The following is an 18,829-nucleotide window of genomic DNA, read 5'->3' as shown; positions in this document are numbered from 1 at the left end:
AATTGGAATCCATTTACAATAAAACTTCTGTTATTTCAATCACTAAATTCCCATGGATTGACATTCAAGATTGGCTGATGCCCCTTTCTGAGGAGCCTTTCAGATGACCTGGATGACTTATTTTTTCTAGTTCTCAGGATAAAAATTCACTTAAGATTGAAACCACGCACGTATCTGTGGATATGCATGCATGCACACACATACTGAAACAGACCTCATATCGTCCCTAAAAGTAAACAACACATATACTAGCGCACAATTAGAGACAAACTGTAGTCCATTTCATAGGAGATAGAATCCCCAAAAGTTTAAAAGAATTAAAAAGGAAAAAACACCTCCATGGGTGTTAAAGCCCATTAGGAGTATTTAGTAAAAGTGATAACAGGAGTAACTCGAGCAAAAAAGGCCAACTTTCCAAATTGTCTGTAATTGGATTCCTCTCTACTTTCAGATTAAGGCCTGATTTTTTAAAACCACCTTTATTGAATAATTCCTAAACAGACTAACCAAACCAAACAATACAGACAAATACTGCTGAAAGGCAAATCACATCAACATCAATACCGTAACAACATCAGATATATTAATAGCTCACAGAAGCTCCTTAAAAAATGGTACAGAACAAGCAATAAAGAACATCTGGACATGAATCAAAGCAAGAGGGGGCTCATGATTGTTCTCCTCCAGGTGCAATGAAAACAATATGACTTATTCAATAAATTCGACCTTCCAGCATTTTTCATTATAGATGTTTTTCCAAACTTAGATCAAAACAGTCTACGTTTGTAGAAATATATTAAATGCCTATGTGTAATAATACTTCTTAATCAAAAGTCCTTCCAGAAATTGAATACTAGTTATAGAAACTTTTGTTTCCATTCTCACATATTATAAAGCTCAAGACAATTAGTAAGTATTCTTCAGTGAACTCCAAATACAAGAGAAATACTAAATAAGACACCTTACAATCAAAACTGCAATTCGACAAGCAATTCAATTTAACCCAATGCCCAGTTTCCGGGTATCTATCATGGAAAGCAGTGTGTTAGACAGGGGAGAATTCATAAACACCACTCTTCAGAGCTACAATTACTGGGTGAGACAGGCATGCAAGCATGTGCCCATAACACATAAGAGGCTGAGATACATGCACCAGGAGCAAAGGGCCTTGGAAACGAGGAGGAAGGTAAATTCATTCTAACTGGAGGGTGGGGGAGGGGAAGATGAGGAGGAGATTTTAAAAGGCTCTTTAGAGGTGTCTGACCTGAGCCTGGTAGGACAAGCAGACCTTCGACAGGCACGGAAGAGGTGGATAAGGGCATTCCCGGCCCCCAGGCTGAGGACAGCACACAAAAAGGCACAGAGGCAGGCAAGTGCTGGGAAGGCAGGAAGCCAATATGGGGACACAGTGTGCGCGGAGGAATAGAGGGACAATTAGGAAGACCTGACGTTGTCAGCATTATATTCCCCTATTATTTAAAGAAAAATTAGTATCGAAAGCCAAAAAGGAGAAAAGTTATCATTTCCTAAAATATACTTCCAAACTTGAACATATGCGTGACTTCTCTCCTTGTAAATAAATAATGGAAAATAGAACAGCATGTGTTAAATTTTTTAAGTATTCTGTGCAAAAATTAATGTGTACAGCAAAAATAATGTCTGTTTGATGAGGTAAAAAATATTTTAAGCAGCACATTTTGGTGGGCAACGGAAATGCAAATATCTTCAAAGGATATTGGCACATTATAAACAGAAACTACATTAAAGGTTAATCCTAGTTCCAAATTTATGTGCCACTCCTTACCAAGTTCAACATTATAAATGTGTGCAATATGTTGTCTCATATCAAGTCCATGGGGCCTGCTCCCCTCCCTCAGAACCCTCAAGCACTTAAAAAGAGCTTGGGATGTGGTTTACTTCGTGAGCTTTGAGATGAGAGCCACAGAGGACTCTGCACTGTTAGGCTCTTGCTTCTCCACAGATTCTGGCACAAATATCTTCAACTCATCAAAAGCTTAATTTACTGGGTGATGCCCCCAAAGCACATTCCACAAACAAGATACCATCACCATCACCAAAGGGTGGCAGGGGGCGACTGTGAAACATTTCATCTGGCAACTAGAGTTACCAGTTGAATCAAATCATATCATGTGGGGCCGATCCAGAAGCACTGATGAAAAATGGGAACAAAAGACAGCTGTTTTCACTTCGGACATTGTCCCCACTGCTATGTGAAAGGGCTTTGAGCAATGCAAGTTTCTCTTGGGCCTTTGCCTGGATGTCGTCACCACCTGGCACTGCCACTCCAATCGGCCAGACCGCTCTGTCCTCCTTGGAGCTGTAGAGAACGTCCGGTCCACTGAGGAGGAGAGTCCAGTCAGAATGTAATTTACTGTCCCATTCGTGCTTTACTATTATTGTGTTGCTGTTTTTCATGGCCCCTGAAAAGAAACAGCACAAAGGTGGGCCTCAAACACAGCCTCGGACAAGGCCATGGGGATTTCCTGCATGAACAGCGTCAATCACACAGCTAAATCAAGCCTGCTCCAAAACGCTTTCCTGGATCTGCCAGTGATAATGCGACAGTCGCAGAGATCACTTAGATGGTGGGTCCGTTGACAAGGACTTACCTTGGCGGATGAAAGTTTGGCTGGTGTCCAGCAAAATATCACAGCCCTCGACAATCATTCTTTCTATGGCAAGGTTCTTCCTTATGTTTTCAGTGTCGCTCACTTCATCGTGCATTACTCTGTCAGACACAACACAGACAGGATCACAGGAAGAGTATTTTCTGTTGCCCTAGCAGGTAAGCAAAGAAGAGCTCCATCTGGGAAGCTTGGTTTTGAACTTATATCAATTTAACTGGCGCTGTGAGGGAAGCTGATTGGACCTCCAGGCTTCAACGAGTCATGAGCCAAAGCAAGGCCAATGCTCCTCACGATTCCAAACGGTAAGTGGGTCAGTGACCAATGAGTATCCTGGGAATGCTGCTTGTAAGTGCAAGAGGACAGCAACATATTATTTTGTAAACAGCTTCCTTCATAGAAGCTAAGATGTCATTTCCTAGTGGTGGAGTAAATGAAAGACCTTTACCCATTTACCCCCATATAAGCTACAGAAACACAGATGTAAAGAAGCGTCGGAGACACTGAGAAGTCACTGACACATCCAAAATATACAATCTCCAGCTTCTTGCCAAATACGAATACAAAAATGCAACTAACAATTGTTTTTCTATTATGCTGAAAGAAATGTAAACATTTTCAAAGTTAAACCAAAATACACCTAATCTCAACTACATAAACTCACATGCTATAAAAACATTTTTGAGCCAGCCCTGATGGCCTATTGGTTCAAGTTCGGCACACTCTGCTTCAGCAGCCTGGGTTCGGTTCCCAGGCATGGAACCACACCACTCGTCTCCCACTAGCCATGCTGTGGCGGTGGCTCACATAGAAGAACTAGAAGCAGCTACAACTAGAATATACAACTATGTACTGGGGCTTTCGGGGGGGAACAAAGACATATTTTTTTCTTGATTAAAATTAATGTGCATGCTGATTCAGTACCATCTCAAGAACTAGCTCTTAACATTCAGGTGAACTGGAGAAGCTGGGTTGTGTCTTGCTTCTTGTTCCCTGGACATATATATTAGGTTTCCACAGAGACTAATCTGCTGCTTTCCCATATTAAGCCTTTATTATCAATTCCCCCACATACCTGGACAGTTCTTCTAATTTTGATTTAGCAAACTCCAGACTTTTCCTCTCCACATGCTCGTGGGGTGTATGAGCGAGGAGTTCATGAAGTGTGATGATATACCTGGGGATCTGAATGCAAACAGAGGCCAGCATGAGCAAGCGGTCAGGATGAGTAACGGAGACCTTCTCTCCAATGCCATCATCACTTCCAGAAGCTCATCTCTACTCTTACAGTTTTGATTGTTTTACAAATATTTTTTTAAAAAATATATTTAAAATAAACTACATTTCAAATTTCACACGTCACACAAACTTCACCAAGAACACATGAAAATAATAATAAAGTATTATGTTACAAAGAAACAATTGTTTCTTTAGATTTTTTAATATAATCGTATATTTCTTAACCATAATTTTTGAAAATTGGTTCACAGGGAAACAGATATAGCTATCATTAAATCACTTGAGTCTGTATTTTAGATATATTTGCCTGTTTATAAAATGTTTTAGAAATTGACAGTTCTACTGCTGCAATGTTCTCTTTAAGAATTAAAACTCTGGAGAAGATACATTCACTCATTACATTCTTTTGATTCTGCTTTACTTAACTCATCCTTCTAGTGGTAAAAAATATTGTTTAATTAGATTATTTACTTATACTTTTCTTTATGAATAGACAGACTGAATTCTGTCAAAGGCAGAAACTTCACCAACACTATGACGGTTTTAATAGGCAACAGTAGAGATTTAACTCAAGTTATAGTGATTCAACAAATTTATTTTTTACTGGCTTATAAACTAAAATTTTTTAGAAAGCAGGAGCAGTGGGTTTAATTTTAACAATAACACGTGTGAACAACAGCTACCGTAACACTGCCCGCGATGGGTCAGATCGGAGCTCGAGGTTTGTACGTGCACTAAATCCTCCAGCAACATAAGAATTATTTTCCCATTTTACAGACAAGGAAATAAAGCGTGAAGAGGTTTGGTAACTTCCCCAAGGAAGTTGGGGAAGTTGGGGAAGCCCCAAGGGGGCTTCATAGTAAATGGCAGAGCCAGCCATGAGCCCTGCTCTGACCAGTGCACGAGCCCAGTGGGTCTCTTCTGCAAGGACTGGGGTCCACTCAGCACCTGAAAGGACCTCTGAGACCAGAGAAAGTCACACCGCTTCCAGGGCCCTGTGTAGCTCCTTCCATTCTGTCCTGAGGTGTTGGCAGCTCTATCCTTGGATCTGCTTTTGCTCTCGTGCAGGTGGTGGCCTTCATTGGGTTATTTACTAATATTTACTGAGTGCCCACATTTATGCATAGGTACAGAGGGCAGTGCCCTCAGCACAGACACCAATCTGCAGCTCACACTCTGGGATCATGTCCAAGGGAACGTCATCAAGCCAAGGTTTCAGAAGTGCAGACAGACTCCTTAGTTACAGGAGAGTGGGGCCTGGGAGACTCCTCCCTCTGAAGCACAAGTGGAGGAGGCTTTCTGCCTCTCCACCCCACAAACTTCTCACTAAAACAGCCTGTAGGGCTGTTCCACTTGCCGAAGCCTCCTGGGATAAGTACACTTTCAAATATTCCTTTTGCACAATGCCATGATCCATTAATAGTTTGCCTCTAAGTTAGTAGTTCTATAAGACAATCAAGGCGATTGACAGCAAATGTACTCAATTTTTCATAACAAAGAGGGCAGGAGTGGGAGAGCCTGGCTATGGATAATGCACTGAAAACCCACAAAACTAAGTTTAGTCAATAGCTTCATGATCCTCCCCCATTAACGAAATCTATTTTAGAGAGCTCCTGGGCTAAGATTCAAGTGGATGGATTCAAAATTCAGTAACTGGCCCTTTCCACTTTCTTGTGGAGGAACAAACAAGACTGAAACTGCCAAAAAGCAGGCAAAGGACGTTCTGCAGAGAAGTGGACGGCTCTCCAAAGAGCTCATCTGTATATTTAAGAGCTGACTATAAATCTGTTCCCCAAAAAAACAAGAATCATAGTAAGTACTGTCTAGATGAATCATAATCCTGCTTTCAATTATGGAGCAATACTTGTCACTTTATAGTCACTAATTAGCTTGCTCTCCAAATAGAGTAAATAGGTGGCTAAGGCAGCAAATGGCTACTTTCTAGAGGACATCTAACAGCACTGTTCTTGCAGGAGCAGATTTTATGATTGGCTTACCTATGGGCTTATGAGCAGCTGAAGCCAATTTAAACAATACCAGCCAAGCCATTGTCTTTGCTAAATAAAAAGTATGTTAATGACTATATTATTTTCCATAACAAATTTCTTGGCAACACTTGGACTTACTTGCCTGATAGTTCAACTGAGGATAAATATACTGCATCATTCAAAGTCTACAATCCTCCATGTTTCCACAGCTCAACATGGTTCATTAAGAGCAGCAATTGACTTACTCGACAAAGGGCCCAGAAAGAGGTAGAATATAACACTTTTCTCTTCCACACGTACACAGGCTAAAAGTTGCCAATCACCTCTCCTCCTTCCTCTGCCCCCCACCAACCTCTGCCCCCATATCTTGGCTCAAGAAAAAGTCTGGGCAGAGGCCCCTTGGCAGTATGAACTAGGGCCACCTCTTTCATTGTTGCCCTACAGCAAAAAAGTGTGGTTCCCCAGCCTCATCCCGAGGTGTCCAGCCTACACCAGAACAAGGTAGAAGTGCAGGAGTACCACTGTTGATACAGTGTATGCAGAGGGAAGCAGATACAGCTGGACCATGTGAGGGAGCAAACGCCTTCAGGACAATTTCATCTCATTGGTGAAAGGACCAAAAGAGAACAGGAAGGATATAATGAATCTAGTAAGAAAAAAACCTTCAAGCTTCTCAAAAGGGTGGTTTCCCCCTAAGTGTTCCATATGGTCACTCCTAGGGAGAGGGCAGAAGGGACAGACACCAACGGAACAAGACAGAGGGGAGACATCAAGGAGAATGTGGCCCTTGGGCAGCAAACTCAGATGATTTTCCCTCTTGGTCTGTTCAAAATCGTTATGGGAAAGCAAAGAAAGAAAGTGCAATTCAACGCTCTTTCAATTTGCACATTTCTTGCAAATGGACCAATTATAGCTAAATTGTTTATGTTTGAGGCTCTTCCCAGAGCAATGGCTCTCACAAGCTGAGGCCTTTGGTTACCCTGGTCTGGAAGACGCCAGAGAATCTCAACATCTGACCCTTCAGCTAAATTCTAGGGTTTGGGGCCACCACAGTCTTGGGGGTGGAGGGGGTGGTCCTAGACTAACACCAGGCTCTTTGCACCACCATGTAGTTAACCACCAACTTTCAGAACCAGTCCAGTCCCCTTGGGATCACAGAGAGCTAGAGCTCTGGGGGATAACTAGAGCTTAGCTGCCTCAATTTCGAGAGTAAGAAATAGAGATTTAGACTGGTTCAGTTATTTTCCCCAATGCTACGATTGAGGGGTGAGCAAGACATCCAGGTCTCCTAAAGAGTCCAAGTCCAATGGTCCTTTTCTGACATTATGGAAATTCCTGGGGGTTAACCAAAATGCTATCATTGTTATTGGGCTTAAACTCAGGGGAAGGAGGGGGTTGGAGGGAGAGTACCTCAGCATTTGAGAAATCCAAAGGCCTTTCCAAGGCCCTATATTCTACTGTGTTTGGACACCTCACCTAAAGCGCCAGTGTATTCTGTCATTTTAAAACATTGAGAGAATCACACTAAGGGGAGTTAAATAGGCATTAAAAAGACATTAATGGGCTGTCAGAAAGGGAGCAAGGTACCTCTCTGAATGCTCCATGTGGCTTTCACAATTCTATTTTAGAGTATTTACCTGAGTTGGGGTTGCTAAACAGACACAATTTAGGGTATTTAATCATAACCTAGAGGTAACTGCCAAAGATTCAAATTTGTTTCACTGTAAACTAAAAAATTACAATTTTGTATACAGTTAAAAACAAAGCAAAAATTTTTTTTTTGCTTTGAAGTTTTTCTTGTGAAATATTTCCTCAGAGAGGCAAAGAGTTCAAACAATTTAGTTTCAAGAAATAAACACAGTAACATTATAAAGTTTCACTATACTTAAGTTGTTTCAAATCATCCTTTTGGTTTTTAAAAATCTTACTCAACTTCTATGGTGACTCCCATGATTTCAAGCAGGATTGACAAACTTTTTAAGACAAACAGTTACAAACCACAGCAACATTTCTCTCCCAGGCTAGAAAATGATCAGCCAGGGTCAGAGATGCCTGTTCAGGGGACCAAACTGTCCACAGAAACCCTAACACACATGACTAGGAGAATCGGTTTCCCACATGACAATTTGGAGGTCTGGCCGAAAGCTCCATAAATTCCACAACAAGAACTTCAATGCCTTTCCAAAAGAACAGAATCAACACTTTTCAAAAGAACAGGAAACTCAATTCATATTTTGGCCTCTGTAGTTCTCACTCAAGAGCTCTTAACGGTAAGGCCCCAGATACCGAAAGAACCCAAGGGGTGGTGAACACGATGCAGTCTACATAGAAGTCGAAATATGACGATGTACACCTGAAACTTATATAATGTTATAAACTAATGTTACTTCAATAGAAAATAAATAAATAAAAATTTTAAAAAGTTATTCTGTTACAGCATTTTGTTGTAATCAGATTGCTTCATTTCTGCGAATTAAAGAATTTGTTCACTACAGGGGCTGACTTAATACACTCTGTAAATGCCCAGGTATAGAAGATGTTTATAAGAATGCTAGCTATATTTGTGAATCAGTAGAGTATTATTTCATTAAAGATATGTTCACCACTTTGTGGTGCATGGAATGCACTCTGTATGTCACACGTATAGAATGTGTTTCTACGGTGATAGAATTTTGATGCATCTGTGCAGCATGATGTTAGTAAGGATGTGTTCATCACGTGTGCTCTGTTTAATAAAATCAGTAAAGACCCACATAAAACAAAAAAAAAGAAGAAACAAAGAACACAAGTGTACTTGATCCATTGGGTTGCTCTGATCCCAAAGTGAACATCAGGACAAGCTCCAGCCTCATTCCAGCAACCTGACCAGGGGCCAAGAGTCCCCAGGTACAGCCGGTGCCTCTAGCTCCTAAGTCCCCACAGCCTCTATGACTGGAGAGGTCTTCCTTTTGCCCCAGAGCTCCAGCCAAGGGAGACTCAGCAGCAATCACAGCAGGGTGGGAGGATGGGCAGGGAAACAAAGACCTTCCCAACAGGCACTCCTCTCCCCAGGAACCTTTTATGCAACCAGCGTACACTGGAACATTTGCACAGCATCCTATTTCTGTAAACTTGATAATATTTTTAAACATGCTGGAGGAGGAGACTCCATGGAAGAAGTCTGTGAGGAATCTTTCTGTAAAGAGAAAATTGTGCTGCTTTTCAAAAAACCGTTCCTGATTTACCTGCCTCAAAACTGCCTAGTTTTCTTATATATACAGTCATGCGCCGCATAATGATGTTTCGGTCAACAATGGACCGCATATATGATGGCGGTCCCATAAGATTAGTACCATATAGTATAGGTATGTATTAGGCTATACCATCTAGGTTTGTGTAAGTACACTCTATGATGTTCACACAAGGACAAAATTGCCTAACGACACATGACTACTAGACAGAGAATATGTGACACAAGTTTCTTTAGCTCCGGGTCAAGCTCAAGATGACAGACGATGCATATGTGCCGTCATTCCTCACAGGGGATACTGGCACATCTCACTCTGGTCACACTGGGTATCAGTAACATCAAGTTGGAATCAATGACTTATAAATGCATCCCAGATGACTCACCTGAAACATTGGATAGGTCAAGAACGTTTCCAGCATCCTCCCCTCACAGGCAGGGTTGGCTTCATACTGTTTTAAGAGTTTGTCAAAATCTCTGTTTTGCTTACAATTGGCAAGCACTTGGAGGCTGTACTGGTGATTACGCACAAATTCTTGATAAATGTTCAGCATGGGGAGCAAAATATCAAACAGATCAGCTGGAAAGAAGAAGTAAACATGGCAGTTTCTCTTGGACTCAGTAAATTATCTAAGGTACAGGGAGAGACTGTGTTCACTCAACAGGAATGGCAGAGGGTGGCTCCCAGCGCCAGGTGTCACACATGCGCGGGGCCCCAGTCCGGATGCCTAAATGACTGATCTAACAGAATGCATCCCGGTGCAGAGCCCAGCTCTAGGCCCAAATGAACCAGGATAGACCAGGGGAAAGGTAAGTCCCGAGGCAAGGCCCAAACGGCAACGAGACAGATTCCCAGTGGCTAAGGGAGCTCACAGGCCAAGAAGAAGGGAAATTCAGACAGCTTTGACTGAAAAATGTTAAAGTTATTTTATTCTAATAGTAGCCATATTAAGAGAAAATCTTATATCTCTAAAGCATGCACTTACCTAAAATTAAAGTAGGCCAGTTTGCTATCCTTGCCTTCAGTCCTTGATGAAATATTTCATGAAGAAACATGATTGTTTCACTATAAAAAATGGAAAAATAATATAATTTAGCCACTATAAAGTGTCTATTTTGTTAAAGAAGTACACTGAGTCCTTAAAGCCTTAATAAATACATGATATACACGTCTCCTTGGGCCTCCAAACTGTACACCGAATAATAATATGAATTATATGAGCCCCCAGAAAGCAGTTTATCTTTCAGACAACCTCAAAATCTCAAAGAAAATTCTGAGCTGAGCTTCAAATATTGGAAGACAGTAAGCACCAAATCAATGTCATATAATCCTCTTTACCAATTGATAATAAAGACGGCTTTCTATGCTTAGAATGTAGCGCTTCAACTGATAATAATAAAATCAGTTATGATTCTTTTTCCCTTCAGATTTGATTCCAGATGATAACTCAGGGAGAAGTCTCTCTTTCACTAAAATGAGTTTAGACAGAAGGAGAGAGAGGGAAAAAATCCATAGCAAAGATTTGACAGAACTACTGTAACCACTCCTAAGACATCCAAGACAGAAATGTAAAAGAATCTTCTGAAAAGTATGGAGCCCACACAGAGATACTAAAATGAGAACTATGCATAAATTAGGGATCTAAATTCCTAAAAGTGTCAAGAAGTGTAGTTACTAAAGTCAAAATATCTTTTGCTTTCTCTCACTAGAATTAACCTACTGAAATGAGCCTTTGAAGCCTTTTCTGAACTTACACATTGACACAATCAAATACAGAATGATTTATGTCAGTGGAATACTTTGTTTCTGTTATTACTCAAATTCCATTACAAGAAATATCAAGGAGAAATCCTCACTATTTCCAAGTGGTCCATGAAACAAAATAGACACTGCTTGGAGATGGTAATTTGTTTTCCTTTTATAGAATTTTAACTAAGCAGTTAAAATTGTTCAAGGATTTCAACCAAATCTAGTTTGGTGGATATTGTAGATTACTCTTTTGATCTCCATTCCACCCTCCTTCTAGGTGGAGAGGAAGGAGAGCTAAAACTACATTTCCCAGACTCCCTTGCAGATAGGGTTCTGGATATAAATTCAGTCCCACCAATAGATGTGCTTGGTAAGAGACAGAAGGAGGAAGTAGAGGCCTCTTTCTGCTGCTGAAAGTCAGTCATGGAGATACCAGTGCTTCAGGGGCAGTTTCAGCCCTCAGCCTCAGCATTCTAGTTTCTAGGTACCAGCTTCACGGATCTGAGAGGCAGATGAGGTGGCAATGGCGGGGGCAGTAGTTTCCTAACCTCTGGATCACATCTGTGGTGCTGTGCCCTTGAACTCAATGGTCCAGGGGCAGCTCCCTGATGTTACTCCTCCAGCCCTTCCAAAGGATTCTGTAAGCAGCGAATTCCCTCCACTCAGAGAGAGATTTCTCTTTCCTAGATTGAAAACTAACTGATACATATTTTGACACCTGGATGGTTAGAAAACAAATAAAACAATTCTGCATGTAGATAGGTAGATTATATTTTTTTAAGTATAAATTCGGTGCTGAAATTCAAAATAATTGACCTGCCTAGGGCTTTAATTTGAAAGGGAAGGACAGGGATTCTAGTTAAATGACAGCAATGATAACAAACATCCAACAGCCTCCCCTTTAAAAACATACTTCTTCAAATCTCTATCTAGGACTAGGTGTAGTAAACAATTGCTAGCCTGTATGAAGAGCTTACGGCCTCAGCTTCCAAAAAGAGGCACAGCATCTTGACTCCAAATTTAAACAATATGACAAAGCTTGTCTTCTGCATTGCAGACCACGCAACTCAATGGAAGTAAATATCCAGAGGCGGCCTAAAACCAACGTGGTGCAGGCTTTGATGGCATCGCTATCAGAGTGCAGTTCACAGTCTTGTCCATTGCCATCAGAACTGTTGAAACTGCATGTTTGGGTGACCGAAGTATCACCAAAATGCTAGCTGTATAGCCTGAGGATCAAGAGTACCCCTCAGGTCCCTCAGGATGTCTCACACACTTGGGTGGCATCCTTGCCACCCAATGTGGGGAAATCTCCCTCCTACCATGGAATGATTCTTTAAAAAATAGAATGTTCTTTAAATATCAATATGGAAAGATGTCCAGGATACATTGTGAAGTGAAAAAAGCAAGTACATGTTAAAGTACATTGCTTTTTGTGTGAGCAGGGGGGAAATAAGACTCAAAATACATACTTGATTGGATCTACATCAAGAAACACTGGAAGGATATACAAGAATCTAATGAAAATGGTTATATATATAAAGTGGGAAAATGGGGTGGGCAGAGACAGTGTGAGAGAGACTTCTAACTGTCGTTTGATGTTTTCATGTTATTTTGACTTTTGAACCATGTAAATGTATTATCTACTCAAAAACAAATAAATAACTAAAATCTTAAGTAAAACACCCAAGCATTCCCTTTCCCCTCTTCTCTCCTTCCTTTCTTTATTTTTTCCACAGCACTCATCACCATATAATATATTACGTAGTTCAGTCATTCACTATTTATTGTCTGTCTTTTCACATAAAAATTTAAGTTCCATGAAGGCAGGGATCTGCTTTGTTCACTGATGAATCCTCAGCAGTAAGGACACTATAAATATTTATCGAGAGAATAAATTTACGAGAGAGTCTCAGGTCCTCTGTCAATTTTTGCTCTACCTAACATACTTCTGTATAAATTACATGCAAAGACCCATTGATCACACCATTTCCCTCAGTTTATGAGGGAGATTATCTTCCCCAACACACACAATGACAAGAAAACATATGCCAAATAGAGAAGAAAACCAGAAAACTAGATTCCAAGAAGCAAGACAAAGATATGCAAATTTGGACTAATGAAACACAAATGATACCTTTTTTATTTTCAATACCATAAATTCATAAAGGTGAATTTATGATACCTATTCTTTTAAGAGTAAAGTAAAAATTCTGTTAAGAAATTCAAACAGGTTTTTCACATGACTCTTTGATTTATGCCAAAACAGACCTGTTGAGAAAAATACTGCTGACATCGTCATGGCTGATGGGGGGCTTCTTGGAGCTGGCTGCCATTCGCAGGGGCCGGAGGAAGCCATTGACCAGGATGTAGAGCTGGTGCACATACTCCGACTCAGCCTCAACCATGGTGAACACAATCTGGTTTCTCTTCCTCATACTTTCAGCGTGAGGAGAACAAATGTAATCCTGTACAATGGTCTTCCATTTCCTTCTACACAACCATCCTCGCATGAAGCTCTGAACCTACAGAACACCAACAACAACATCAAAAACTGAAAAAGAATCTCAGAAGGTGTGATACTGGCTTTCTTAAGCCTGTCAGTAAGGGTGTCCATCCTGCGCCATGTAAAACACTGCTCTTTCATTGGCGTACTAATGGTCCCATCACTAGAATAAATAATGGCAGGCTTTTTCTGGATAGCAGAAAAAAGACGAGTTCAAAAATAAAATTTTTTCTCAGGTTCACAAATTTCTTCCATAAGCTTAAGCTCTTTAGGTCTGCCTATATGGACACCAGAATATAATAATATTATATATTTACTTATTAACATTTCAAGAAAGAAATAAATTGAAGGCTTATTCTTTAACAATACAAAATCAGATATTTAAAAAAAAATTTTTAACTGTGGTTAAAAAAAGACGTAACATAAAATTTACCATCTTAACCATTTTTAACCGTACAGTTCAGTAGTGTTAAGTATATTCACATTGTTGTACAACAGATCTCCAAAACTTTTTCATCTTGCAAAACTCAAACTCTATACCCCTTAAAGAACAATGTCTCATTTCCCCCTTCTCTCAGCCCCTGGTAAACACCATCCTACTTGCTGTTTTGTGAATCTGACTACTTTAGATAACTCATAAAAGGGGAATCATACAGTATTCATCTTTTTTGTGACTGGCTAATTTCACTTAGCATAATGTCCTCAAGGTTCATCCATGTTGTAGCATGTGCCAGGATTTCCTTCCTTTTTAAGGCTGAATAATATTCCATTGTGTATATATACCACATTTTATTTATCCATTCATGTGCCAATGAACATTTGGGTTGCTTCCACCTCTTGGCTATTGTGAATAATGCTGCAACGAACATGGGAGTGCAAATATCTCTTCAAGATCCTGTTTTCAACTCTTTTGGATATATATCCAGAAGTAGGATTGCAGGATCATATGGTAGTTCTATTTTTAAATTTTTGAAGAACCTTCATACTGTTTTCCATAGCAGCTGCCCCATTTTACAATCCCACCAACAATGCACAAAGGTTCCAATTTCTGTACATCCTCATCAACACAGTATTTTCTGGTTTCTTTGACAGTAGCCATCCCAATGGTGATATTGCACTATAGTTTTGATTTGTATTTCTCTGATGCTTAGTGATATTGAGCATCTTTTCATGTGTATATGATTTCTTCAAAGATGATATACAAATGGTCGTTTCTCCATTATATGGAGAGATGTCTATTCAAGTCCTTTGCCCATTTTTAAACCAAGTTATTTGATTTTTTGTTGTTGTTGTTGATGAGATTTTTTTTAAGCTTAAAAAATAAGTATTAGAGATCAGCTCATCCAACCTTTTCCTTTTAAAGATGAGTAAACTAAATCTCACAGTAAGTCACACAGCTAGGAAAGAAAGCTGCAACCAGACTTGGTGTTCTTTTGTCTGCCTTTTGTCAACTGTAAGGACTCTCTTTCCCAGCCACATGGGCAAAACACACATTAGCGATTTACCATCGTGATTATTTAGTGAAAAGAAACATGAAATATAATTAAAAATAAATTTTGTAGAAAACAAGATAGCCTCTAAAATTGATCTGAATTCCCTAGGTATGATTTGAAAACTAACAGGCAAACCTGACAAAGTGCACTGGCCTGTGTGTTTTAGCCAACAGATATTTACCAAACATCTTTCAAATGCCCAGGTAAATGCTGGGTGCTCAGCAGACAGGTATATGTCATAATCCTTACCCCAAAGGCTCTGCCATTAACCTGCTGGGGGACCTTGAAGTCTGGTCCTCCATTTCCTTATCTATAAAATAATTGACCCTCAAAATCCAAGTCCTTTCTAAATATAAAAAATTGTATGATAATTTATTAGGATTTGTTATATGTGGCAGATTCAGCAAGAAAGTAGGTTACAAATTCACATATAATTGAAAGCATTAAATCACTATCAAATCCTTTTTTAGTACCATTGTTTTCTATTCAACACATTCTTACACTTTTTATTTTTTCCATACTATTTCACCCATATGGTCTAAATTATCATGCATTTAAACAACTACTCTTCTTTGGCAATGTTTAAAATTCTCTCATTATCTACTGATGTTGCCAGCATACTATCAATTTTCATACAGGCATTCATATAGCTGCCGTACTTTAAAGAATAAAAATTAACCACATTTTAATAGAATTATGTGGGGGAAATTATATGCATCTTATTTGGAGAAATCTAATGAGAAATTTCTGTGAATTATAACCAATTTCAACTTTTGGTCTCTTGAAGTTAAAAACTTATGTTTGCTAACCTCAGAATAGAGAAACTAATTCATTTGTAAACACCCCTTTCCACAGAGACGTTAGTTTGATTTGGGATATAAAGGACAATAACAATATTTAACAAGTTCAAAAATAGGTGTTTAAAAATATTTACTTCTATTAAAAAATAAGAAGGTAGAAAATGTAAAAAGTATTTATTTTTTCATTATTCTTCCATTTAACAGAAGTATTTTCAAAAATCAACTTAATTGAATTTTGTGTTAAATAAAACTTTTCCATTTACTTGGGCAGGTATTACCTGCTAAGAAATAGCTGGTTCACTTACTTATTAACAAACCAGTTTCTACAACAGGACTGACCACTGTATTTTACTGATATCTTTGTTTCCATGCAACTGCATACTATTAAAAGAAAGGGAATAGCATTAATCTTGTAACACAATAATATAAACCAAATTCAATTTAAAAAATTTTTAATTCTAAGAAAGGAATGATGTTATTTTCTCTTTTTTTCTTGAAAACGGAGAACACTGCAACTTAGTCCTAAGAATAATTTCTATTTCAAATTCTGAGAAATATTTAAAGTTTTGTTACAACTAAAGAGGAATAATTATTTAGTACAGAAGAACAAGAATAAGAAAAAATTAAAAAGAAATAAAGATTTAAAGATGTGTATCCAAGAAAAGTTCTTTAACTGTGAAGCTCTTCACGTAATGTTACCAAAACTGAGTAAGTGCCTTACACAGGACAAGATTATAGAATTAAAATCTAGAGGACATAAATCAAACACAGTAGACTGGAGTGAGCATCAGTGTCTGGTTAATTGCAAAAATTGTATAGTTATAAATGACAATAAGATGGAAGGATCTGCTTATTATGTGGATGTTAAACAAGAAAGAAACAACAATAATAAACTAGAAATCTGAGCAGATGTATTGATTTACTCGATCTCCTCATATGCTCAAAAAAATCTTTTCCAAATAAGCACTGAAGAGTAGAGCTAAAAGAAATATTTTTGAAATGTGATTTAAAAAATGTTCCCCCCAAATATGAAAGCAGCACAAAATCAGGAGGTTCAACAGCATTGAATTAACCCAACTGGAGAACACTATTGTCTTATTAATGTCCCGTTTTGGCATCCTTCCCACATAGTCCAAAAGGGGATTCCCAGAACTGGAAAGAAATCTCAAACTGAAACTTGTCCAGAGAAGTAGCCATGTCTGGTCACTGTGAAGGGTGAGTCCAGGAGCTATTAGAACAGAAACACCAAGGTTGCCCTCAGCTCAGGAACAGGGTGGCAAAGACATCACTACAGAACAGACAACTGGTCCCCATGCTCCCTCAAAGCTGGAAACCCCTAGTGTCCTACCTTTTTAATCTTCTTGATGTCCGGATCCTCATCTTCTTGATTGCTTTGGTAAGGTCGCATTCGTTCCTTGGTTTTATTAAGAGCGATAATCTATAACACAAAATTGGTCCATTTCATGATTTGGGAAACACTGGATTACGGCCATAACCCATATGAAGTTATGCCTACAAGGTAGCTTAGGAGATTCTCAGAAACATTCACTTTTCATGCACCCTCTCTTCCTTTGGTGCTGAGGTAGGGGAAGCATGAACTTTACCCGGAGTCTATTTTGTTATGTTACTAACAAAAGTGCTTATAAGAAGTGACTGTGGAAAGTGTGAACTGGGATCTGGGTTAGAAGAAATGTTAGCCCAAAACTCAGCCTGACTGCCAGTGATGACCAGGCCAAGGCCTTCTCAGGGGCTCAGTGACACACCAACCATCTTGCCTGAAGGCAGCTGCCTGTAATGTCCTGTGGTCTCCAAATGCAGTGACACACAGCTCAAAGTTCTTACTTCCCATAATCAACCCGTAGCCTTCCAAGTACACACGGTACAGCCGACTCACAGATTTCCTTGGGAAAATGGTAACTGCAAAGGGAACCTCAGAGCCCTGGGGTTGGTCCACGCCAGCCAAGAAAAGGTAAAAAGGTAACAAGGATTGAAACAGCCTGAGATCCCTTTATATCTCCAGCTCAGTTCTGTGACCTGTGAAGGGCAACTCAAGACCAGGTAGACTCTCAACCAGTGAAAAAACTCTCTAGACTATCACTCAATGGCAGGCTCTTACCAATGTGAGAACCTCTACAGATTTACTAACAAGCAAACACTTAGGAAGTTAAGAGATCATAATCACCCCCTCTGACCTGTCTTTACATTTTGTCCCCAATACTAAATCCACTCCACTGCCATTTTCTGGCAGGGAAATGGGAAATAAAAGGAGTAGGAAATAAATTATGGCTCCTGTCAAGCGGCCACACAAGACATACCTGCTAGTGACAGTTTTTAGCTGCAATCTATATTCAGACTAAAATAGAACATAGTGAAGACAGAAAAGCACATACAAATAAATACTGGGGAATGTCGCTTGGTGCTGAGTCTCTCTCGTGGAGTAAATGTCAACCTCTTTCACTTAGCAGACAAGCATCTGCTCTAGCTTACTGTGGCAAAGAAAGAACACAATAATTTTGTTTTAAATTACAGTGCCTGATATAGTCTTTTAAAATGCAGGTTTGTTAAGCTTTCTGTTGTTGTTTTCACTATATCAAATTTCAGGGTTGAATTGGGAAGTTAACAACTCTAATGATACAGTAAACACAGTCTGCAACTTATCATCACCAGAGAAGCAATCAGATTCCAGTTGGAATTAGCTTGTACCCAGGCTCTGTCTACTGGAGGTGCTGCACACAGGCAGCAGGAGGTAAAAACCCCTCACAGCACTCACAGAGTATGTCTTAGAGGAAGATGTGAGGAAACAAAGAGGAAAATGTTGTCCAGAGACAGTAAAAGTGACAAGAAAGTTACCAAGGCAGAGAAGCCTGAATTGCTCTGTCAACAAGGACACAATTAGTAGGTTTCATTCTGTTCTATTCTCTTTGAAGCTAAGAAGATGCTAATATACCTCTAGAAAGAAACAGGGGGGAAATCTTGTTTTTCACATTCCTCTTCAATTTTTCAGTTATTGACTACTTCCTCTGAGGAAAGACAGGACAGTAAAGAAAGGTACACTCAGGTTTCTGAGTATAAACACAGGCACTGAGGAGACAGGGAGAACCCCGGACTACTGCCATGGCTGCAGACTCCATGACCACCCTCACTTCTCACTTGGTGTCAGTCTCACTTTTCTGGGGAGGCAG

General features: G+C 39.5%; 1 protein-coding gene across 1 annotated transcript in view; it reads right to left on the bottom strand.

The window, feature by feature from the left end:
* The window catches only part of RASGRF2 (Ras protein specific guanine nucleotide releasing factor 2), a 214,842-nt gene that overhangs the window by 116,009 nt on the left and 80,004 nt on the right, over window positions 1–18,829 (bottom strand). The window contains exons 4-9 of the mRNA XM_058523902.1: window positions 16,996–17,085; window positions 13,120–13,373; window positions 10,085–10,164; window positions 9,485–9,678; window positions 3,721–3,830; window positions 2,631–2,749 (exon numbers count right to left, since the gene is read on the bottom strand). Of these exons, the coding sequence (XP_058379885.1) occupies window positions 2,631–2,749; window positions 3,721–3,830; window positions 9,485–9,678; window positions 10,085–10,164; window positions 13,120–13,373; window positions 16,996–17,085 (847 nt within the window). The remainder of the gene's footprint in view (window positions 1–2,630; window positions 2,750–3,720; window positions 3,831–9,484; window positions 9,679–10,084; window positions 10,165–13,119; window positions 13,374–16,995; window positions 17,086–18,829) is intronic.

This window comes from Diceros bicornis, chromosome 1 (assembly GCF_020826845.1).
Source record: "Diceros bicornis minor isolate mBicDic1 chromosome 1, mDicBic1.mat.cur, whole genome shotgun sequence".
Classification (NCBI taxonomy): Eukaryota; Metazoa; Chordata; class Mammalia; order Perissodactyla; family Rhinocerotidae; genus Diceros; species Diceros bicornis.
The sequence above is the reverse complement of the archived record's forward strand: the minus strand, read 5'-3'. Positions and strand labels throughout refer to the sequence as shown.